Below are 26401 nucleotides of genomic sequence, written 5' to 3' on the forward strand. Positions count from 1 at the left end.
AATCTTAATGATTGCAAACTTTTGACCGGTAGTGTATACAACATCTAAACGGTCCCTTATTTGATAAATGACACATGATCAATGTTTTGGTGTGATTCCGCACAAGATAATATTGTAAACTGTATGCATGCTGCATTTTGATCATCATTAGGCCTGTATGAGACAGGAGCTGAGGTGTCTTCAAGTGTTATTTTACTAATGAACTACCGGTTGACTTCTACAGCGTACTAATCGTCGGTCAAATCACTCAAAACCCAACTAGGCTACTTCAAAAAGGTTGCTACTGTTGTGAGATCAAGAGGCAGGCTTATGTTAATTCGTGTATTTATGTTGAAATCAGTGGTTGGGCAACTGCAAGTCGACTATTCCATAAATCTATATTGGCAAAATAATGTGCGATTATGCAAAGATACACTGAGATTACTGCGAGTACAGCACCCGTAATCAAAGTCTCTATTAACAGAATACGAGCCGTTCTTTTCCAGTGAGGAGAGGAGCCAATGCAGCTCACTGGACGTCCAGCCAGGCGGCTCTCCCGCATTCTGCGGCAGTGACTCAGCATTGGCATGAGGTTAAACTCGGCTCTCCGTTTGGACAGCGTCGAAGTGTCTATGCCAGCGGTGTGACCGGCATCACTGATATGCGAGGCAGTTGTGCGGCGTGCACTCTTCTTGTTCCTCCAGCTCGGGGCACGGCGTGCCACTGTTGGCGGGTTTCAGCAGGATATAACGGGTGCGATGGCGCAGTCCGCCCCGAGAGCACGGCCCCAGACACAGGCCCCAGGACGACCACATCGACACCTCGCAGTCCAGTGGTGTTTCTGAAACACATGCAGGAATCATGAGGATCGCTAGTCTGGAAGCAATCCGTCAAGAGATTATGTTTATGTGGCTGTTTATGCATGGTCAGATAAAGAAAAGCAGGCCACTGGCGTACTCTAGGGCAGACCAGCTCGGATATCCCAAATAATTGAAGATACGTGTATTTTACAGTAGGTCTATGGACTCGCATCAGCGACATGCAATAGAAAGTTGTAATACTGAATCTCTTAAAGTGCCCCTATTATGCTTTTTCAGATATTATCTTACATGTAGTGTTATAGCTGTTTGTGAATGTAAAAGGTTAAAAGGTCAAAGAATGGAGTTATTGTCTCCTAAAAGAAATAACCGATTCTGAACTACCTGAAACAAGTCGCCTGTAATTCCAGTCTTACTTCCTGCTCAAACCTACGTAGGTTTGTAACAAATTTGCATAATGCCAGTCTATGGTCTTCCTTAGCCGCGTTCCCACTGTCGGGCCAAATACGGGCATGCTAGTGCATGCTAGGGCCAGTCCCGTTTCCACTGTCACTTCCAGAGCTTGAACGGGTCTTGCCTGGGCTTCCTTGGAGCCAACGGCCAAGGTTTTTTGGCCTGCCGAATACCTTGGTCGAAAGTGGGCCAGCTCGGGCTTGAGGAGTGGTTATGAACAAAGGGTTTATCTGAGTCTGGAGACGGTCATGGTCATGAGTCATGGTAAATACGACCGCTTGAAGAAATAAGACAAATCATGTAGGCTATCACAATCGTGTATTTATTTGATCTGTCATAATGTCTCATCTCTATATATCTTTTATCGGGAGCTTCTTCTGTTCCTCTGGTTCTCTGACTGATAATATAACTGTACTGGGACTGTCACTGGAAAGAGCGCTAAAGCTCCTCAGGTCGTACTTTTGGTGGAAAATTTGTAGAAACGATCATTCTGTGACTACAAATAAACAGAAACAGACGCCATTATAATAAGTACGTGTGTCCTCTTTCTTTTCTGAAATAACGGTAAATACCTCTTTATTTCTGTGGGACTAATGTGCAATCTTGACACAAATGAATTCATTATGATCAAGGTATCACTTAATATTGTAAAACTGTGGTAAAACATTGATGCTTGGGCTTTAAATATTCAAGTAAACAACAAAAATTGCAACACACGGCCGCTTTTATCATGTCGGTTTTGCGATCTCGCTAGTTTCCAGAGATTTATTTCTGATAAAACGTCCATTTGTTGGTGAAACGATGGGTTTGTGTGACGTTGTTCCAGAGAGGCGTGTTACGGTTGGGTTTTAGTGAAGCACTGTGGAGCTTCTGGCCCGATGGTGTGGTTTTGGGCTTGGGGCTACAGGTCTGAGGCTATTAGCACAGCCCGGCCCATTGAAAGCCCTGGCTCACACAGACCCCACAATGGAAAAGCGGCTATTGGCTGACCGCGAACAACGTCTACTTTGACCCTCAAACAGTGTAGTTGTAGACATGTCGAGAAGACGCTGTTTTCAGCGCTGCCAAAGCAAATCCACTTTGCAGCACTTCCAACGGATGAGGATTCGGTACGGTAAAACCAGCATCATCGTTGCTGTTCGTATCAAGTGCTGAGGAAGATCTGGAGCTGAAATTCAGATATGCATATGCATGTTTTTTTGGAGACCTCCACAACAAAATTAAGAACCTTTAAAATAGCATAATAATTGAAACCAGCACATTAGTTAGTGGAACAACGCACATGCTAAATTTTTTGTGGAAGCAAATAAAAAGTGTTTACCACATGTGGCGTGCATTAGGGTTCATCAAGTCTAAACTGTTTACTTGCCCTAAAACACGTTAAATCCTGCACAATGCTGTGGTAAACCAAAACATCTTGAAGAAGCACATAGCACTTCTTTTTTGGATTTACCATCAGATCACGATCGAGAGACACAATACTCTGCCCTTGCATGTGCGAAATGTGTCTGCAGCTCTACCTGAGAATCTGTGAGGTTTGGTTGCTTCAGGCAGGATGTGATTGGACACCCGGTTCTGTTGACGGGCAGATGAGCGACCCTGACGCTTGACCCAAATGGTGGCCAGAGGCGGGAGTTCTGTTAGCCGAGGGTAAAAGAAGGAATTTGCCGGGTGGTTTGGGTTCTGAGAGGTGATCTGCATCACAATAAAACAACAGAGACATGGTAAAACAGTGATTTGAATTAGTAAAAAATATTGCAAATATATCAGTGGCCAAAAGTGATGTCAGGCCTACAAACAATTGACATCATTACCATATATTATTAAAAATGTGTCAATGATTTTGTAGCATGTGATGATAACGCAATGAAACATGACAAAATGTGCAGTCAACATTTTTGGCCCGGCTGTCTTATAAAGAAATTATGAACACATGCAAAAACAAGAGAGAACCAAGAAAATATGAATAACTTTTTTATTAATTATGCTGTATAATGGATGTTTTTTCCTGTGAGCTTTTTGTTTTTCTATGCATTTTTTGCACAGTAAAATAAAATCTGTAGCTGTATTATTTTTACCAAATAATTTTGGTCTTTCAATCATATTTAAAATATTCAACAACAAAAAAATAAACACTGCCGTTCAAAAGTTCTTGATCGGTATGAATTTTTATGTTTTTAGAAGAAGTCTCTTATGCTCACCAAGGCTGCATTTATTTGATTAAAAATACCAAAAAAAAAAACAGTAAGTAAGAAATAAGAAAGCACTGTTTTCTATTATATATTAAATATTATACATTAAATAAATATATTTTAAAATGTAATTTAGTCCTGTGATCAAAGCTGAATTTTCAGCATCATTGCTCCAGGCTCCAGTGTCACATGATCCTTCAGAAATCATTCTAATATGATGATTTGATGCTCAAGAAACATTTATGATTAATATCAATGTTGAAAGCAGTTGTGTAAATTAATTCTTTGATGAATAGAAAGTTCAAAAGAACAGCTTTTATTTGAAATAGGATATTTTGTAACATTATAAATGTCTACACTGTCACTTTTGCTCAATTTAATGCATCCTTGCTGAATAAATGTATTAATTTATTTAAGTTCTTTAGGTTACATTGGAATAAATATTACTTTTTTGTATTTTTAATAAAATAAATGCAGCCTTGGTGAGCATAAGAGACTTATTCTAAAAACATAAAAAATCTTACCGATCAAAAACTTGAATGTTTAAAATATAAAAATATTTTAAACATTAAAGGAAAATATATAAAATATATAATCTCACCATGGTGATATTTTCAGAAGGTATTGTTGGAAAGTTCGGTGAGGAGAAAGTGAAGCCGCTATCTGTGCCGGCATCAAATGGGTGCAAGTCAAAGGTCACTTCCTGTTTCCACTGGCCACCCTCACACAGGTTCAGACTGTCAACCCCCACAAACCAGTCTGGACTGGGGATCACTTTCACTATCAGAGACAGCTGTGAGAGAAAACACAAGACGATCAGTCACCCTCATGTTGAAAACACACACACAGACATTATCAACGCTGATTTACCTTTGGCAATGCACTTCCTTTTTTCAGCATGCTCTGCTAACATAATTGGCTTCATAAGTCACATCTGAAACTTTTCTTTGTAGCCATTTCCAGCATTTTCCACTCCTTCCTGTGTATGTTATGTTAAACCATTCAATGGTGATGAATGTTTCCTTTTTGACTATGACCTCATGCAGGAAGATCCCTTCGGTAAGAGCAGAATGAGGGAATAGCCACACGACACAGTCGCACAGAGAGAACGTGCCATACTGTGACAATGGCTATTTCAGGACGAGCACAAGCCTAATATTGAGCCAAAGATGATTCATCAGACACAATAAAACCTGACAGATCATGCCTGCTTGAGTTCATTTCAGGTATATCAGTCAAACCTCTCTACTAAAGAGAAGGTAGATTCATATTTTCTGACCAAAATGCAAAAGTGCAAAACTCGCCACCAGGTTTGCCAGGATATTGCTGTGCAGTTGCTAAAAGGTTCGGAGTGTTTTTTAGTGTGTTGCTATGTGGTTGCTAGGGTGTTCTGGCTAGTTGCTTACTGGTGCTAGTCAAATTTTAATAGACCCTTTTCACAGACTGTGATGACGCATTTTAACGGTAATCAATATCGTAAATCCTGCTACGTTTTTTGTATTTTCATTTTTTTTTTTAAATGTATGTACATTTATAACACTAATACTTTGTATTATGTTACTTTTGCATCAAATTACAAAAAACAAGTTACCGCTGCTGTAAGGGTGTTTCTAATACAGCGTCTATGGGAGTGATGGTAAAAATTAACTAAAAATTATCTTTCTCTCTTTTCACTGCCGTTATTAATCTCACTCTATTTTTCCCCTCTTTTTGAAAGTTGTGAAATCACTATTGTGGCGTTTTTCTTTTGCTATTTGAGCAAATGGGCACACAAAAAATATATTTCATGAATACTCTCAATACTCCGCTATAAAAGTTAACCCAACTATGACGACTTCCGCTCTGAGAAACCCGGAAATGTGAAAAGGGTCTATACACAATAAAGGTTCTTTATTGGCATCGATAGTCAATTTTAGGGGTAACGCAAGTTAAATAATCAAATTACTTTTGTCAAGTAACTAGTAAAGTAACTCATTACTTTTTAATTTAAATTTACTTTCTCAAGTAAGTAACGCAAGTTACATAGTTTCCCCATTCTTGTCCTTTATGTTGAAAGAAATCATGAGTAAATTCAGAGAGACGTGTGTGAACATGATGCTTATTGTAGTTCTAGACTAAATGTGAACATGCATTTACTCATCTCACTTGCACTAAATGAATAAAACCGTGAAACTCAAACTCAGAATATTACGCAAACCTGCAATAATTGAATGTTAAATAACACAAATATACTTTATGTGTTTAATCTCACTTTATTAACCAATGTATCAGTGCTGCTGACCTTTGATGATCCAATTCAACCATAAGCAAAAATTATTTTAGATAAACATCATTAGTTTCATTTTTTGTTTTAATTGTTGAAGTGAGAGCGTTTATTTGCCTGCGTCCTATTCTTCTGTGATCCAGAACTGCAGCACAGCTGAAAGGTTTGTTTGAGCTGCGCCCTCTAATGTACACGCGTGAGTTTGTATTTCCTGAGGATTATTCATGTCACTTTTGGGGCCCTGTCATACACATGGCGCAATGTGGCCCCAGGCAAGACACAAGGGTTTTTTGCTAGTTTCAGCCCCGACGATATTAATTAAATGCACTCGCGCCCATCTGTTCGCCCATGGGCATGCTGGTCTGAAAACGAGGTGTGTTCAGGCGCATTGTTTTGAGGAACTGAAATCGACTGCGCCATTGACCAACAAAAACCTGGTTTAAAGTGAATAGTGCAGTATTTTTTGTGTTATTTAAAGGGCGTGTTTGTAATATGCGCCTATAGGCGGGTGGACAATACGCGTACACTCTGATTATTACACACACAGGGACACGCAAACATTTTTAAATATTAAAAATAAAAGGAAGCATTCAGTCTTTCCACTCACAAATTCTGTCATGTAAATCCGCTATGGTGCAAGCGCAACTGGCTTTTAGAGGAAATTGATTGGTTTATTGCAAGTTATGCCCAAAACACACCCATGGCTCAATAAGAGACTAGGTACAACCCTTTTAGACCCCACCTTTAAACTAGCAAAAGTGGATTCGGACACGCCCCAAAGTGCACCTGCGCCATGCGCTCAGATCGTTAAAATAGGGCCCTTGGTGTGGAAACGCCTTTGAATTAGCCAAAAATAGAATTTTTGTTATTAAATCTTTTCCCGTCAGCGTAAAAAATATAATTTTCACAACATTTTCATGGCCCCCAGATATTTTGTATGAATATCTGATCATGCAATATATTAAAATAATGAACAGACCCTCTGCTTTTAAACAAAACAAATAAACCAAAAATTCTATAGCTTAATGCATTCTTTTTTTAATCAACACTTGATTGTGGGTAAGTTTAATAAAAAAGCAACATTTTGAGCAAAAAGCTGAGAAAAACGCATTCTTGTTAAAGACTACATCCAGAACACAGTCCTAGAGCTCGTCCTGGGTGGACATTTCATTCATAACATTAGGCAGTTTTGATTTATATGCTGTTTAATTTTGATGATCGCGTTATTTTACATATGCCTATGATTACATATGAAATCGACTGTTTCTGCTTCTTTTTCGCATGTGTTTTGATCTGGAGATTCAGTACTCTTTCAGAAGATGTGTAATAGCAGCCCCTACTGTATAAAAGTGAAAACACGGAAAGCGTCAATAGAGGTAAAAAAAAAGAAAAAAAGACAAGCGATCCCTGCCCAGGTGAGAAAAAGCAACGCAAAAGTTACGTAACATATTACTTTTCATAAGTAATATGTCTTTTAAGTAATGCAATTAGTTACTTTTTAGGTAGTAACGCATTACTTTTAAAAGTAACTTTCCCCAACACTGTCAATGGTTCCATGAAGAATCTTTAACATCCATCAAACCTTTCCATTCCACTAAAGGTTCTTTAGATTATTAAAATGTTCTTCACACTAAGAAAAAAAAGGTTATTTGGGAAACCTAAAATGGTATTTCTATGGCATTGCTGCAAACAAATCCTTTTGGAACCTTTTTAGAGTGTAATTTTCTTTTTCTAGACAGTAATTGATATTAAATAGAGAGCAAAAGGAGATTTTTTGGAATGTCCTGAATCTTAGATTTGTCTCTTGAGAAAAAAAAGAGACCCTATAATCTCACTTGTCTCCTCTAGAGTTTCAGAAGACCTCTCAAAAATGTCTAAAACCACTCAGAATTGCAATCTAAAGGTATGCAGAAAAGTTATATTGTGTAGTTTTAAAATGCAGTTTTATCGTTCTATAATCTGTATGTATTTTTATGGAATTAAAAGCGAATCATTTGAGACAAAGTTGACACTTAAAACACAATTTAAAAAATCAATGGTTCCATACTTCCAAAGGGGGCAGCACGACTATATAAAATTATTTGGATATAAATAATTTTATGTAATACATTAATTTAAAAGGCTAAACTCACCAAAACCCTAAAAGTCATGAACCTGAAAAAAAGCTGTTCATCTAGGAAACTGGCATATTTATTTTCATTTGTCCCCTCAACAGCTGCTGTTTTTACTGAGGAACAGTTCTTGAAACTTCTGGAATCATATAATCAATCACCGTTAATTATTTTGCACTGAAGGGGCCCTGGAGCCAAAAAGGTTGAGAACCACTGCATTTAGTCTCCTCTGGGACACAAACTTAAGCAACACTACATCCGAAATGGATCTCACTTTAAAGTATGCATTTTAGTGTGAATTGCTTACTATACATAATTCCCAAAGCAAACATTAAAAAAGCAGGACAGATTTATTTGTAGTCGGTCACTTTCCATCCATATTTGGGCCACAATTTTGGTACCTAGTGACAACATCCAGTCTACGGCTGACTCTTCTCCAGGCTGGATTTACTCTTGTCTCTCGCTCACATCTCTTCTCATTCTGTGGCTTTTCCAGGAATACCTCCTGCTATATCAATTTCTCTGGCGTGAGAGGCAAGCGGTGCCTCATCCCTCTGCTGTCTGTTCCGGCCCTGCGCTAATAGAGCTCAATCTCTCTTCAGGGCACAAAGTAAAAACTAACACATAATTGCCAAACCAATGCCCTGATTTGCCAGAACATTGTGTCAGGAAAAATAATACACAACTCATCTATTCCTCTTTCTGTCTGCGTGTGCTGCTGGAACGTGCTGCGGTTTCTTACACAGTGCTGCCGCTGTCTGGTTCCTATTAAATGCAAAAGAACCTTTTGTAATTTTGGACAGCATTTAGCTGTTTTTGATTACCCTATGTTCCTGTTGATTTGGTGGTGTTGGGCATGTGTGGGAATCTGAAATCTGACACTGTCTCTTTTAATAATTGAACACTGTTCAATGTCGGCCGCAGCCCAACAGTGTATTTACGTAGTTTCTCAGAAAATGACACAGAAAGGGGAAGGCAGCATACAGAGGTAAGAAGGCATCAAGGTATGTCTGAATACAATGTTCATTTTAATAAGAGTAAAGTTACAGATTACAAGTTACTGTCAAATCTGTGCATTGCCATTTATGATACTTGAAAAAAGAAAAATAAGGAAAAAGTCTTTGTTACTGTCCATTGCAACCTATGCTGTTGCTAGTGTTGAAATTATATATTATATTATATTATATATATATATATATATATATATATATATATATATATATATATATTATATATATAATTATATTGGCAAAAACGGCAGATTGTATGACAGCCTGGTCAAAAAATTATGTCCACACAATTTAGTATGTTTCATTGTGTTACTACAATTAAAACAATTGACTCCAAGCACAGCTATACACAATATGCTTACAAATCTTTAACACATTTTTGTTTTCTAATAATATTTGCATAAAGGGTGAAGATGTCAATGAACCTAGAAAAAAACCTGCTACTATTGTATATACCTATGGTACAGCGTTGCCATATGGCAACAATTAATTTCTACTAATTTCCTTGTTATTCAGAAAAAAATACAATGAATTGCACTACGGGAATTAAAAGGGCAGTCCTTAAGGTAGCCAATGATGTGCTGTTTTTAAGTCAAATTACATTTGAATGTCCCTCCAAAACTCTCTTTCCCCTGGTCACCATGACACGGAAGACAGGGGTTGAAATGCTCCAGTAATTGCTCTGTAACTCATTTCTTAACATCTCTTCTCAAGGGGGATTTCAATGTTGCCAAATGGCAACGCTGTAGAGTGTTGGAATTGCAGTATTGTATTTCCCCATTGGGATTTTTTAGGTAGCATCAACAATATAATTGCAGTTATTTATTTATCTATTTAAAGTGTTTATTGTAGTATTGTTGTGTTTATGTATAAGTAACAAAATTATTTCTTCTTTTCAGAAAATGAATACAGCAATATTTTACGGAAAGGGCAATAGTGCAGAGTTAGCTCTTCCATGTGATGAGAGTGAGGATGAGATGAGAAAACGATATGGATAAAGGATGAGAACGATAGGGATTAAATGATAGGGATCTACTTATTTTTGGTCCCAAGTATATACATTTATCAATTTCTAAAAGAAGTGTGCATATAAATAGAAAAGAAAATCATAATTTTATAGAACAACTACTTTTTGGACAATTTTCCATTGTGGTACAGCGTTGCCATATAAAACATATTTTTTTGTTTGTATGATTGAAGCTATTTCATGTAATAAAACTTTTTTGAAAAAAATATTTCATGGTTAGAACATAATGCATCCCATAGAGGGTTAAGATTATGTTTAATGGATGATTTAAAATTTAGGAAGGCTTTAAATAAAATGCTAAATTAATAAAAATGTAAATGCCAATTTTAAAATCACATGTCAAAAAAGCATTAGCTTTCTGATGTACGTTTATGGGATTATTAAGTCTGATCACTAAGAATATACTCAACAAGCCGTGTGATTTGAGGTTTCATTAATATCTGTAGCACAAACATTCAGAACAAATTACTCACTGAAGTTTATTATTATTACATATGCTTAATATTAAGGTGTAAGCAATCAGTTCATCAATAATAAGTGAACAGACACTCACAGCTCACACCTCACAGTCTCATCCCAAGGCCACATTCATGCTCTCAGCTGTACTTTACTGCCCTGCGGATCTAAAAACAGCAGTGCCACGGCAGACATCCCGCCATGCTGTGGTTAAGTGCCTGCAGGACTGAATGCCAAGCGCATCTGAGGGGAGTTGCCGTTTTTAATAAGTCTCGTTTGTATTCCAGACTTTGGCAATAAAGATATGTAGGTCACCAGCAGCACCAGCGCTGCCTTTAGACCCTATAACCAACTGACTCATGGCTAAGGAAAATAAATATTCCAGAAACTGAGAAGGAAAGGATCCAGCCTCTCCCTATCTGCAAATCTGGTGGGTGCAGGAAGCACAGCACAGGAGCCGGAAGGGAGGGAGTGAGGCTTGTGGTCTGGAGGTCCCGGGACTGTGGATGTGGTTTTGCAGACTTGCGCTCTGGTAAAGTCTGCCTTTGTGCAATATAGAACTAAATTGTATCATTAAAGTCAGCATGACCTGAATGACGTATGCAGGACTTCGCCAATCATTTACTCTCTTAAACCCGATCCCGCAAGCTCACGTTCATCTGCTTCCACTTTTGAGTGCAATAAATCGAATAAACAAATGATGCATCGGACCAAGTATACACAGCCTACATTCCTTTTTTTTCTCGATAATCCATTACGGAATTACACTATATCGGTAAAGGTTTTGGGACGTCTGTCTTTACATGCACATGAACTTTAAAGGGGTGATGAATTGAGAAATCAACTTTCCCTTGAGCCTTTTGATATATAAAAGGTCATGGTAATATAAGAACATCCTGTAAGTTTCAGAGCTGAAAACGTCCTTGTTAGTCAAAGAAAAGCTTTTATAGACACCAGGCCCAGCAAACGACAGGTTTTTCAAAGTGGGGATCTATGACGTCAAAGGGAGGCAAGCACCGCCTCAGCAGAAGAATATCAATGCCTACTTCATCACTGCCTGTTTAGCTCCGCCCACCAATTCGCACATGTAACATAGGCCTAGTGTTAAACCTTCGAGCTAAAAAGCAATAAAACATGCCGTTGAGGATTACAAAATATTGTGCAGTGACTGGGTTCAACAGTAATACAACATGTAAGTAACTGTGTTCATTCTAATGCCTGATCTGAAATGTAATGATTCATGCAGTCAGATGTTCTTTGTCTGTGTGTCAGTAAATCAGACCAGTGACTAAACGTCAACTTGCATTGTTTCTCTTAGTAGGATGAAAATAATGTGTTATTTAACAGTGATTTAATTATATATAGAAAGCGATCAAAGAAAGCTCCCTTTGCAATCGTTGGAGCAGCGCGCGTTGGAGCTGTCAATCAAACTGAGTTTATCAGTAACGCGTTTATCAGTGACTCTGGCTTTATTCAACGAATCTCTTAACTAAATCACGTTTGCATCAGCTACAATGATCATCACTGCAACCTTTCATGCCACAATCTCAATATAATGCCATAGATCTAAATTCAATACGACACTTTTCACGGTTAGTTAACCATGAGATCTGTAATTGTAAAAATTAGCTAAAAGAGGGAGTAATACTATTTCAAATGGAAAGACGTCAGCCAATCACAGCAGTGGGTGTTTACACTGAAGTCTCCCAGCGGACACGCCCCTTAAAATGGAGCATTCAGAGCAGAAGGTTAAATCGGGGTAGGAAGAATCCCTTTTATTTATAAATTATGGCAATTTTTTATGTAGAAAGCATTCTAACAAAAACGCAGTTCATGACCCCTTTAATGACATCCCATTCTTAATCCGTAGGGTTTAATATGGAGTTGGCCCACCCTTTGCAGCTATAACAGCTTCAACTCATCTGGGAAGGCTTTCCACAAGGTTTAGGAGTGTGTTTATGGGAATATTTGACCATACTTCTAGAAGTGCATTTGTGAGGTCAGGCACTGAAGTTTGACGAGAAGGCCTGGCTGGCAGTCTCAACTATAATTCATCCCAAAGGTGTTCTATCGGGTTGAGGTCAGGAATCTGTGCAGGCCAGTCAAGCTCCTCCACACCAAACTCGCTCATCCATGTCTTTATGGAACTTGCTTTGTGCACTGGTGCACAGTCATGTTGGAACAGGAAGGGGCCGTCCCCAAACTGTTTCCACAAGTTTGGAAGCATGAAATTGTCCAAAATGTCTCAGTATGCTGAAGCATTAAGAGTTCCTATCACTGGAACTAAGGGGCCAAGCCCAACCCCTTTAAAACAACCCCACACCATAATCCCCCCTCCGCCAAACTCCTGGCAACTGCCAAACCCAGACTTGTCCATTAGATTACCAAACAGAGAAGCATGATTGGTCACTCCAGAGAACACGTCTCCACTGCTCTAGAGTCCAGTGGCAGCGTGCTTTACCCCACTGCATCCCACGCTTTGCATTGTATTTGGTGATGTAAGGCTTGGATGAGCTGCTCGGCCATGGAAAACCATTCCATGAAGCTCTCTATGCATGTGCTGACCCCGCTCTGTGATTTTACGTGGCCTACCACTTCGTGGCTGAGTTGCTGTTGTTCCCAATTGCTTCCACTTTGTTATAATACCACTAACAGTTGACTGTGGAATATTTAGTAGTGAGGAAATTTCACGAAGGGACTCATTGCACAGGCGGCAACCGATCACGGTACCACACTTGAATTCTCTGAGCTCCTGAGAGCGACCCATTCGTTCACAGACGTTTGTAGCGTCTACATGCCTAGTGCTTGATTTTATACGCCTGTGGCCATGGAAGTGATTGGAACACCTGAATTCAATGATTTGGAGGGGTGTCCCAATACTTTTGCCAATATAGTGTATAATCCTGTCCCATCCACAAGGTTTCTCTTTATTTTGTTTCACACCTGTGTTGTGTACCATTTTCAGGTGGTGCGCACATTCTCCTACTGCGCAAAAAACAATCTCATGGCCGTGTCAGTTTTATCATAGAAATAGACATTTGCCAATAAGAAGATCCTGATCATGGAAACTAATAGCAGAGTTAGGTACGAATGTAATCTTGATTTAAAACTTTAATGTCCAAAAGCAAATTCAAGTTTTAGCTGCTCTTTAACTTGATGCACTAAAACTTGTGATTTATATATTATTCAAGTAGTTTATGGTATATTAATAAAAACAAATTTCTGTGTAGTAATGATGAAAGACCTACATTTAGAATCTGTTGATTTGTAACAGTGGATATTGATATTTTCTCATTTGTTTCTTATTACTAGTATATGCGATTACTTTGTGGTATGATTACTAATGTAACAGTTTTGCATATTCATGGGCAAAACTTTTTATGTCAAGCCATAATCCACAAGAATGATGCAAAGATGCTTGCTTTGGTGTTGTCACAGTCCTCATGCCATCCCCTTACCACCCTACAAAAATGTTCTAGATCCGCCCCTGAATGTCCCTTCCTACTAGCCATCCTGGTGATCATTATTTCCAAAGATCTGTTTTATTTCAATTCCAATGAAAAGTCAGTGTTTCACTAAAAGAGGCAGATTTACCTACTTTTCTACCAGGAAAATCAAACAATCCCTATCAATATTTGATACAGTTTTATTCTATCACCTAAGCTCTTTCAGTAATTCATGAACTGACATATACGCAAAAAAATTTTAGGTACAGAAAAAATAGGTTTCTATTTAGAGTAGGAACAAAATGACCCATTTTGTGCAGTGACTATGGTCATCTTACCAGCGGACTCCTGGGCGTCAGAAGCAGCTCTGTGGAGCTGTGGCCGATGCCAGAGGGAATCCCGGCTGTGCGGTACATGGACCCCACCGCTCGCCCCTTCCTCGCCTCCTTTGCATCCTTCACCAGATCCACTGTGAGCCCCTGCTCAGCAAAGCTCTTCATGCCATCGCTCGCCGCCGCCCCCTCCTGCCACAGCCGGTACTGCTCATTATGGGTCACGGCTGCACAGATTCAGAAGTAAAAGAATAAACACATTTCAATTGCTCGTGTTCACAGGCCTCGTGATTCCTTGTGGCCTGTTGAATATTACTACCTCTCCAAGAATTTATAATGCTCATCAGATTTCAAAAAACACAAATACAGGTCTGCCACTTTCTGTGTGTGCTCAACAGACCTCTAGCTGTTTAAAATAAAGCCACGCAGAAGCCCCAATGCCAAGAGAATAAACACCGAAAAACAAAACCGTCAGTGAGAAAAACCAGACCTACTATGAGTCTAGCGGGCACCTAAAGTGCAGGGGTGACTGAGACTGTTATGTAATATATTAAAGTAGATTCATGTCTTGAAGGTAATATCAGTGCTTGCAAGGCAGCAAAAGGTTAAGGTTTTAGGTAAACCTCACACATGTTTTCAGATTTGGTTCTGTGTGTCAGAGACACTTTGACATTCAACGTGCATCGTGTTTGCAGTTCATTGCACTCAAAAATCCCAATGCTCTTGTCTGGCTATCACCAGACCAAGCTCAATTTAAGATTGAACATTGGTCTGGGGAATCAGCTATGTATTTTCTACTGCACAAGAGGCGTGATAAACGAGCTTAATTCAAATGACGCAATTGGAAAGTCCTTGAACCAATCAGACCACAAGAAGCGTGATCAACGGGCATCGATCAATAACAATAACCAATAGCGCGCCAGGTGGATAAGCCAGTCTGTGATTGGTTCCCGCAAAAGTATGACAGAAGCAGGAAAAACTAATGTACAGGTTTCCAGCCTGAACTGCAGGGCGAAATCAAATCGCCGGCAGATCAGGCTGGGTTTACCCAATCTAACAATGCTCTGCACTGTGGTTAAATGTGTGCAAAGAAGAAAGACCGATCACAGTTCAGTATGCAAACACACAAAGACCGGTAACAAAACTGGTATGCAAATATTATGACATGATCTTCACTCACTCACTGAGTAAACACTACAGAAAAACAAAGTCAATTCTATATTAGCACTCAATTAAAGCTTGTGGACATTAAAGTGTAAATATCAACGCTATAAAAGTAAGTAAACCCTACTCAACTTTCTGATACTGGTGTTATAATAATTAATAAGGTTGCATTTTCCACTGTTTTACAGCTGTATTTACTCATTTACTCAACATCGTTTTATCATTGCTCTTGTTTTTAGGCTTAGTAACTTGCTGTTTTTGTGACATCTGGAGTTCATTTTCTACTCAAAAGGACATATTCGTACTCAAAAATGATCTAATGAATGTTACTGTTATTGTGTACCAAGTATTGAGGTCTCTGTGTTCGGGTGGGTACCATATTACTTCTATTATGTTGTCTACACAATATCTATTGTATTATTAACTTAGATGTTCTAAGTAAAGCTTTCACTTTAAAAGCATGGCTTAATTCAGTGTTATGCCGTTTGAGTAAAATGTACTTGAAACAGAGTATTGCAGAAATTGTAGAAATTACACAACAAACTTTAACTGGCCCCTTTATTTTCTTTGTAAATTTTACTTAATTCCATATGTGAAATGTACTTAAAAAATCTGCGTGCAAGAACGTGCAAAAGAAAAATTACTTATTTTTTTCCATGGCATTTTAACATCCATGTTATTCAAAGGGAGCTTTTCAAACTTTAAGTTTACAACAAAAAAACCCACCTGTGTAGTGAGACGATAAATATTGTGAAGCAGCACATTTTCAGGCTCCTTTTACTTTGCATGTAGATTCCTGTGATTCATAGCTAAAACTCTGTCCTCTGTCCATAATTGACAACACATTCAAGCACATTATGTGCTGTCACAGTTTTTCAGGCAAAATCCAGTCAGTTCAATAGGAATCTTCCCAATCGGGCGATACATTAGCTATGTACACGAATTCAGACACAGCGCAAGTCTCAACTGTATATGCATGTATAAGTAAGGATAATGCACAACGTGGAGGCAAAGACGTGAAATGCATTAAAATAATTGAATGCAGAGCTAGCTGTGGATTATCCCGCTTATACTATGAAAAACTTAAAGCTGTAATGGATGTTTTGTCAGTTACGGCTGGTTAGATCTTAGCCTGGATGCCAGCCGAACTTAGCCCCGCCCCGAGGTCGGGAAGTTCGGTCTGGACTTGATCCGTTGTGGAGCAACTATGCTCGAACCAATGAAATTGTCAGGGCGGGCTTTATACAATGATGGACAGATGATAAACAGTAACGTAATCATCGAAAGAGCGATTGGGTTGAATTCGGCCTAATCCTAAACGGAGAACTTGTTCGTATATGCATTCACCTTTACTATTTCTCTCAAAAATTATCGTGTTGGCAAGTACTCCGTCTATCCTTAAATTCTTTTTACAACCCCGGCAAAGATCGTTTACACTCATCTTCTTTTTCTACTTCTTCCAGCGTGCGTGCAGTTGAGTTCTGTTGACAACTACGTCGCACCGTTGCTCTGATTGGTTGTAGGTCTTCCAATTGAGGTCTTTCCTGGTTCGGTTAAAACACGCCCCATAATCACAGCCCAATGGAGCAGTATCAGACTCATATTCGGACTAGAATCTGAGTATGACGACGTCAGGCTAGTTAGATCTAGCATTCTGCCTATTTTGAATCAGACAGAGATAAAAGTAGTGCTCAAGATTACATTTATTTGAATGAATGAATTATATCATTTATTTGAATTAATTATCGATCGAGAGAGCGAGAGAGATTTGTACCTGTGTCTGTTCAGCGTCTCTCTCTCTCTCTCTCTCTCTCTCTATTAACAATGAAGCTGCATGCGTTTAATTACTTCAAAATGGCGGTGTAACTCCTTCGTTGCTAAGAAATATAACGTAGCGATTCGGTAAAGTGAAGCTATTTTATTACTAAAAGTCACAGGGCAGCATTGACAGCAAAGTTTCTGTGCTCCTCCTGAATGTTTCAGTGTGCGCAACGCAATCTCAGCTCTCTGTGTGCGAGTGAAAACTGCGCATTAATGTATAACGTTGATTCAACTGACTTGGAACTACCTGTGCATTAAACAATTTTATTGCACACCTTCCAGCTAATCAGAGTCAGATGGCATAAGCAGTAGCAGCATGTGTGGAACGACATAATCATGAGTAAATACTCATTTTTCAGTGAACTATTCCTCCAAAGACAAAACGTGCCTAGTTTGATAATTCACCTATTAGCTCTTGATATGGCAATAGAGGTTTTGAACGAGGAAGGAGCTAAGATGATGTTTCTGAAACGATTTCAGCCTCTCTTTAACGTCCCAGTGTGTTCTTCATAGCTACAAACCATTTTGGTCTGGCAGAGCCTGAGCTGGGAGCGAGAGCGCAGGAGAATGAGAGAAAAAGATACAAGTGAGAATGACAGGAAGGCAGGGAGCACGTTTGGCACGCTGACACGTCTAGTCTCTCCATGGTACACGTCTGGCCCAAATGTGGACAGGAAAATTGAAGAGACCTGACCTCAATCAGCTAAAGCACAAACCACAACCATCTCCCACACTTTTATCTCTGTATCTCCGTCTTTCCCCAAATTGTCTTATACTTCATCCAGGGAGTTCATATGTACGGCGCAAACTTTTGATTAGATACAAAAATGTGTGGTTTGTGAACATAATTGTGATACAACAGTGAAAAATGGATAAAGAGAGAGCCATAAAGGCATCCAGGAGGCAGCAGAAAACCGCACAGACATCATCTCAGCGCTCCAAAGCCACAGCCTGAACTTTCAGGATCTCTGGGTTTCAAATGTTTTGGCTGAGGCGTCCACGTCTGCTGCTGGTCTTGGCTCGCGTGCAGTGGCATGTGACGGCTGGTATACCGGTGACACCCAGAGAGCGCGTTCTCAGAAAATGTGAGCACACTGCCATTGCATTAAAGTCAATGGCCATTGCAGGCCGCATGCGTTGGGTGTTTATGGAAGGAGCATAAAAGAAAAGGGTGAACCTGCAGGGCAGCCCGTGTCATCTGGCAACGGTTATTACTCTTCAACCTCTGTCTCGTTCTGCTTTCCTCATTAGACTGCCCCGCTCACGTGCTGTGGCAGGTAATGCGTGTATGTTTCGGGGGTCGTCGGGGCAAATTACAGGGTTAACAGGCCAGCTGTGAGTATTTAGTGTCCTGACATATGGTGAGGTGAGGAAGTTTGAACAGCCTCATCCCTAACAGAACGTGAAGCCATCGCTGGCGGTCAGCCTCAGAGAACTAAATGTTCCACATCTAGCAACCTACATCTGAAATGTCAACCAAACAGCTCATCTCTCACAAAGCTCACGCTCTCACTTTCTGCCACCTCGCAGGAGTCTTACCCATGAGCTTGGACCACTGAGCAGGTGGCCGGAACAAGGGATACTGTTTGGGGAAGGTCTGTGGACTCCAGTGGCCGGTGAACACCAGGATGTAAGAGGCGGGTCCTCGAGCGCTGCACTCCGTCCCATTGTTCAGGTTCACTGGGGCTGCGCAGGACAGCGTAAACCTGAGCAGCACGACGAGCAGCTGCTGCAGCCAACCAGGAACCAAGATCTCTGATGACATCATCTGTGTCAGGAAAAAAAAAGAGCAGGAAAAGTCATTAGCCAAATACTTCTTTTGAAGAAAGCACAGTTTGTTTCCCGTTGTATGGTTAATAGTAACGACACTTTTCATCCTTCAATAACTCTGATCCACTCATGCAGCAAATATGTATCGCAATAGGAAATTACATAACTTTGGTTCCTGACACCTTAATCCTCTGTCGAGGGAAGCATCTGAAATTTGCAGCTTGCTCGGGATGAGAGCGCATTCAAAGACACTAACCATCTGATATTACAAAGTTACACTCCTTTAGAGAAACTCTTATGAGGGACAGGTCTTCTGAAATGAATGAAAATTAAAAGTCTGTCATCATTCACACATGGCATGTTGTTCCAAACCTGTATGACTTTCATTCTTCTGAGGAACTGAAGTCCTGAGCACAAACTTGCATACGATGAACGTGAATTGAAACTCCAAAAGAGACATACGACCAAAATTAAACTTGTTATTCACTGACAATCTTCCCCTCCAATTTGGTTCTGAAATTTCATATTCAAACATGTTCAAATATGGACGAGCGAGATGTGTTGCATCAGGTTTGAAGTTACTGACGATGCTGTGAGATGCGTAAAGCAGTTGACATTGACATTATGTCGGTTTTCAAAATGCACCAATTATTATTAAACCTTTCCTTTAGTATGCAATATTGCTGTTTGTGCATGCATACAATCTGCAAAGTTGCAAAGCAAAGTCAACACCAAAAACAGTGAATCTCTCCAACAGAAAACACTTGCCTGAAACACCTTGTTTGTAGCACTGCCATTATTTCCTTGACTTCGCTACGTCATGTAAATACATTTGCATAATGTCACTACTGGTTGCTTTGGCCACCTTCAAAGAATAGTTGGGTAGATGATTTCACTTATTAAAGGAAACATAAGCCACCGCAGGAACTTTCTCCAGGAACTAGGGACTTTGGGGTGGTACCACTGATCTATATAAATGACTCAGAGTCATTTATATAGATCAGTGGGTGGTACTCGACCTCAGGGTCTAAATGAAGTTACGGGGAAAAAATCCCCCCTCAGAAAGGCCCTGCTTACGAGGTAGTACTTTCTCAAAGTTCAGAAACTTTCAGGGGTGGGACATTTCCACCGAAATTACCCAGAACAATTTGTACCCGCAACATTTTTTACAGGAACTTTTTTTTCCCCCAGACCTGCTACTGTCTGCGTTTCCACTGCGGTCTAAAGTACCGTGAAGATTAGACAAATTAGTCACAGTAACAATTTTTGGGCGACACTGTCTGCAACAATAACAAGTATGGAGGAGATGCAAGCAGCGCCGCTTTTGCTAGTTATGTATTGGTTTACTAAAGATGTAATTAACAAAACTGCGGAAAAGAGATGAGCACTGATACTAAAGCGTATTATGAGAGGTCGTAAAGCTAGATTTAAAATAAGACAACGTATGTTATTATCAGCTATTACGGACATTGACCGTGCGATGGCTGAGACAACGCGCGCCATCGGACAGAAAGAGCAAGATTGATATTTATTTACTGAACGCAGAACGAACCTCGCAAAAGACTTTTAAAAATGCCGGTTGAAATAAAATTCAGCGTGAACTCAACCAATCAGCATGTTCAGCTCACAAGAACCACCCCCGAAAGTTCCTGAACTTTGAAAAAGTAGGGCCGTTTGAAGGGGGAAATATTTACTTCATTTAGACCCCAGTTCCTGCGGTCGAAACACACATAGTACCACCCCAAAGTTCCTAGTTCCTGGGGAAAGTTCCCGTGGTGGAAACGCGGCTTTAGGTGCTGAACATGAACCACCATTTTTAAACGTCCGTTGCGGTGTGTGCAGTAAGAGTTGTTTGCTATTCGAATCAACATTGGGGTTTAAAAAATACGACAGATGGACTGACCACGAGGTTCAGGTTTATTAAGCTTACATGCAGAGGACGAAATCCAGCAGGAACTGGAAAGTCACTCGCAGTCCTAGGACTAATTTGCCTAATCTTCACGGTACTTTAGACCACAATGGAAACGCAGACAGCAACAGGTCTGGAGGGAAAAAACTTCTGGGTAATTTCAGTGGAAACATGACTATAGTGACATTTTCAGACCTTTTTAGAAAGGTGGGCTTTAAAGAGACAGGAACGAAAACAGAACGCTTCAGGCAAATGGTGAAAAGAGGTGCTGCGGCAAAGACTAGTATGAGAAAAATAATCTTTTTGAACTTCAAATCGTGTAAATGTATTCTAGCAGACCCCATAAAGATTTTATGGTTGTTTTTATCTATTTTGAAGCTTGACAGCACCTTCCCCTTTCATATTCAATGTATGAAAAGAAGAAAGGTGAACATTCATTCATTTTGTGTTTCTAGAAAGTCTATCATTTGGACTTTGGAACAACATAAGGCGGAGTACATTTTTGGGTGAACTATCCCTTTAAAAGCAAGACTGGCAAAGACAAGTCAGCTTCATAAAGTTTTAAACTTACTTCATGCTTTAAAATAAAACATAATTAACAGCTGTTGAAGGCATGTGTGGTCAACTCAACATCACCACGGTCCACGGCACAGATTTACCCAGAACCCCACAGTCACATCCCAGCCAACCCCCTATCATCACAACAACCCTAGGCTTGCTGTTTATTCCCGACTAAATTAAAATAACACAACAGAAAGGGGTTGTGTGACTGATTTATTTTCATCCCATATATCCTTTGATTGATTGTATTACGCAAGACCACGGCTGAAGGTTTAGAGCATGACTGCATGAGATACTGGGATCTGCACCGTCTGCCACTGTCTTTTAATAAAGAGGCGAAGCGACAAAGGGCACAAGTTCATCACCGCAGGCTCAGACTATTGCTCTGGCCCCGTCGTTGCGCTGGATCCCCATAGTTTATAACGAGCCACGATCAGATGACAGACCCGCAGATCAAAGACACAGGCTCACAGCGTCCCCGCTTCTGGTATTTTTATGCTCGCCTGTTAAAATTTGAAGTCATTAATGTAGGTTTAGGTTGGACCGGTAGTTCATATATATATATATATATATACATTTGAGAGGGTGACTCTGATGTTATTGAAGCAAAACAGCGGACAGGGTTATAATAGTACTCATAATGAACAGATATATTAAGATCCATGAGGAGAGAGGTCTTGAGTCACCAGAAATGACCTCATGTCTAATGGACATAGTTCTGGAGTGAGAGAGCAGCTAAACGCTCCTTGTTTTAAAGCCGGCTAGACCGCAGGTTCAATGGGACATGGATAAAATCTTACGAGTGAGGACTGAGCGTGCACTCCTTTGTGGTTTCCTCTCTTTTTCTTCAGAACTCAGAGTCTCCTTCTCCAATATTTGACAGATCAGGTTTCGGCATCTTTTGGAAAATCTGAAATGTCAAGGCACTTTCACACATACAGACTTTTCCAACTGCATTTTTTCCCATTTAGAGGTGAACAGCGCGTGAACCGAAACGCCGGCAAATCAGCCACAGCAATTTTGCCCGCTTGAGAAGTTGTAACATTGCTGGAAAAATTCTGAATTGATGCATGCATTCATGAGGTTTAGGAGCTCTTCGATTTTTTTACATTTCTTACGGTGCCGACACCTTAGTTAAAACTTATTTTCAAGGAAAAAAAAATACATTTAAGGTGCATTTTTCATGCAATGGTCAATTTTGAGATTTATTTTGCTTCCGTAACATGTCTTCTTTCAGACTAGTGGAAAGAAAACATGCAAAACACACATTTATGCGTCTGTAGTTTTCAATTACAACACATTTTTAAAGGATTCCTGCAGAAATCTTCACTTCAGGAGCACTTACTAACACCAAACGTTACAGTTTTCTGAAGGTTTTTACAGAGGGGTTTGTCTATATATAATTTGCCTGATATATTTAACATTTTATGGACATTTTCAACAATATTTTCTGATTTATGAAGTGATAAAAGAAAATCCCTTCTGCAAATCATTTAACTCTAGTGAGTCAATAAAATGAAAACCTTATCGAATGTTCAGATTTCTCGGTTTCTCTAAGCAAATTGGTGCATATTTAATTAGATAACATTTCAGAAAACTTGTAATACAAAAAAGTTGTCAAGTCTCGTGATAACTATTAGGTAACATTTTGCCACATTTACGAACTCTAAAAATGTCATGTGGTGTAACCATCAAGTAAAATGTAATAATAATAATAATAGTAATACGTAATTATCAGTCAATGTACACATTTGTATCCTTATTTTTGAGTTATTTATTCACAAATGTCATTAGGGTTTTTGGGGAGTTGCACCACATGACATTTACAGCCTGAACTAATCGTTCCATGTAGGGATGCACCGAAATGAAAATTCCTGGCCGAAACCGAAAACCGAAAAAGAGGAAACCAAGGCCAAAAGCCGAAAACCGAAACACCGAAAGAAATTATGCCAATTATTAGTACTATTGCATTTATGGCTATGACTGTGTACTAACTTTACTAAAATCAAGGCATTGCAATTGCATAAATTAATATTAAAGTTTCAAAGAATAAATAAATTACAAATTATGCCAATATTTATTTAGCACATTGCAACAATGCACAGTATAAAATAAAATTCAAACTAAAATGTTTAACTTGACCCCACTCATTTGAACATTAAATAATAATGTACAGGCCTACAGAAAGGTTATAAAATTAAATGTTCTCTCATAAAAACAAAGTGCATTTAGGTCTAGTGCATTTAAAAATGTTCTCTGTAGGACTACAAGAAAGTGCATTCAGAACAAGTGCAACTGCTTAAAGATACAACTATTTTCTCTGTAGGCCTTCAACATAATAGTGTATCAAAACAAAGACTGCCATAGCCCATATGTTAACTGTAGAATAGGGGTGTAGCGGTGCACAACAGTTTTACAAAATGGCTTTTTATTTATTTTTATTGGTTTACTGAAAAAAAAAGTATCTGTCCTTACATGAATTAAATTATAACTAAAAGTTTATTGAATATATTGCTCTAAACTATATAGGGAGCCCTTACTTGCACATTAATATTAAAGGTTAACAACAGAGCCAAAACTATTAGCATAAATTCAGTTGCTATGTATTTTTAGGTCTAATAATCAACACTCAAGTAACATAGTACACAAACATGTAAACTTCACATAAGGCAGTTTTTGCAATAACTTCTAAATCTAATTATAAAATAGTTTTTTATCCAATTCGTTGTTGAAATATAATCATTTATACACAGTGTCTGTCATTTTATTTAAACATAGCCTACATGAAATAATCAATATATCATTAACAGGTTAAGTAGAATATAACGAATATAACGGCTAATATAGGTCATATATTTAGTGAAAGAGTTGATTTCTCTAGTGAACTAACAGATGTGGACACGTGACTGCCTGAGGTAAATGATGCTACATGACTGTTTAGTTTACAGCAGTTATATTGAGGTCTTTCCGCCGTTGAGACACTGATTGAGCGATTACACCACATAAGATACGTGACAGTAAGTTGTAATGTATCCTCAACACACGTTCATTCATTCATGTTTATTCTTAAGGAAGAGATGATCGATCGCGCTCACAGATGATCGTGTTCACGCGCGCGCGCCGCCGCCAGATTGAAGTGTGTTCCGCGCTTAAAACATGCCCACTGTTAAAGATTGCGTTCGGTTTCACAGTGAAGTCTGGTCCTCTTCTGGTCCACGTGCAGGTCGCGGTTTCTGTTTGCGTCATCACAACATTTCGGCCGTGTTGTTTCGGTGATAAAAGTCTTTCGGCCGAAAACCGAAAATTTACGTTTGGGCCATTTTCGGCCGAAAATTTTCGGTGGCCGAATATTCGGTGCATCCCTAGTTCCATGTCATAAAAAGGTCAAATCATCAGATATTTAAAGAGACTTTCGCAGTCATGGGTCTGTGGGGGTCGTCTCTATGACATAATTTCCTGTTTTTTAGTTTTGTTTTTCTATGACATGTTGGTCGCGCCACATGAAACTCTACATTTTGAAAAGAAAACTGGACAAGCATTGAAACAAAAGTAGAAACTTTTCATCCGTGTGGATGAATAAATGAGATCTCAACAGATCTCGAAGCAGTTTGAGGTTCTAGATTTCTGGCGTAGCTGTTTAAAAGCCATCGCCACTAAATAACATCACAGAGTTTTAACTGCAGTTTAGTGCTGATATGTAAACGGGACCAATAAAAGCTGTTGAAAGTGTGAAAAGCAGATGTGGCATTTGCCAGAAGAGGTTATCCAGCCGTTTAACAGGTTTCATGTGTGAAAGTGACGATAACCTACAAGCATCAGGCATACATGCTACAGTTGCTCAATAATGTTTGTCCGAAAAACAAACAGATCTGTTTGTTCATGCGAGACCGAGCAAAGCATTGCCTTGAAACAATGCCTTGTCTATCTAGTGCAGTCAGCATTCCCAAACATCATCCACTGGCTATTAAAACAGCATAAATATTTTTATCTCCCATCTGCAGTGACATTCTGCACACGTACAAATGAAAAGTCCCACGTTTTCCACATTATCTCTTTCTCTGGGGCTTGGACTGTGCGATTAAATCAAATCACATGACAAAATTCAGGTGCGTTTTGCTGGGTTGGGATGCATTTCTGCAGCCCTGCACTTGCCAGAGGTTGCAGATGCTGCATGACACCGACCTAAAGCAAACCTCCCTCTGTTTGCCGTCTCCAGCGCAATGTCAAAAGACACACGTATTCTCAAACATCCGAGACACACAGCAAATCTCTGCTCTCAGCACGAACCAGACACAATAAAACCAGTGGAGACGGAAAATTGCCAAAGAAAAGAGCTTGCGGCTTTTCCACACTTAAGCTTAAACTTACAGGGAGAGCAATTATGAAGCCGCAGTGCGCTTGTACTGAAGAAAGAGGTCAAAGCGTGCATTTCAGTCGCATGCAAACGCAAAACCTTTAGAGTAAGAAATGAATGAGCAAAAAGGGGAAAATAGTTAAATAACTGTCAAGAGCAGCACATGTGTTAAAACACTTAAGGACTGCAGCATTGTTCCTCAAAGAGACGTCAAACCTGCAGAAGAGGAGTGTGGGAAGGTAGAGGCACAGCAGGAAAGTGGAGAAGCAGAAAAGCAACCCTCGGTTTAACCTTTGCCACAGCAGCCGGCATGAGCGCAGGACACACACACACACACACACACGCAGTGGATCACATGCTAGTGAACGGCTCACTCTTACCTGGCTGTGATGGTAGACAGCAGGACAGGGTTTGAGGAGAGGTGCACTACGGATCAGGATACCTCACTTTCATGCTCTCTTACCCCTCCTCTTTTTTCTTCCTCTTTCTCCTCCCATTCTTCACCCCCACCTCTCCATGTATGGGTACACACACACACACACACACACACACACACACACAGACGTTGTGTTTTCATGTTTTATGGGGACTTTCCATAGACATGATTTTTACAAACTGTACATTCTCTCCCCTTAAACTTAACCTACACATCACACAAAACGTTCTGCATTTTTACATTTTCAAAAAAAACAACAACCTCATTCTATTTGATTTATAAGCTTGTTTCCTCATGGG

General features: G+C 39.5%; 1 protein-coding gene across 1 annotated transcript; it reads right to left on the reverse strand.

The window, feature by feature from the left end:
• Window positions 1–347: 347 nt before the first annotated feature.
• spon2a (spondin 2a, extracellular matrix protein) lies at window positions 348–26164 on the reverse strand. Its single transcript, XM_079839841.1, has 6 exons — window positions 26047–26164; window positions 18612–18840; window positions 14094–14314; window positions 4044–4235; window positions 2771–2945; window positions 348–820 (listed from the first exon to the last, which is right to left on the reverse strand). The coding sequence occupies exons 2-6, from the start codon at window positions 18838–18840 to the stop codon at window positions 633–635; spliced, it is 1005 nt and encodes a 334-aa protein (XP_079695967.1). The 5' UTR covers window positions 26047–26164; the 3' UTR covers window positions 348–632.
• Between the last annotated feature and the right edge of the window lie 237 nt (window positions 26165–26401).

This window comes from Gobio gobio, assembly GCF_949357685.1.
Source record: "Gobio gobio genome assembly, chromosome: 16".
Taxonomy (NCBI): domain Eukaryota; kingdom Metazoa; phylum Chordata; class Actinopteri; order Cypriniformes; family Gobionidae; genus Gobio; species Gobio gobio.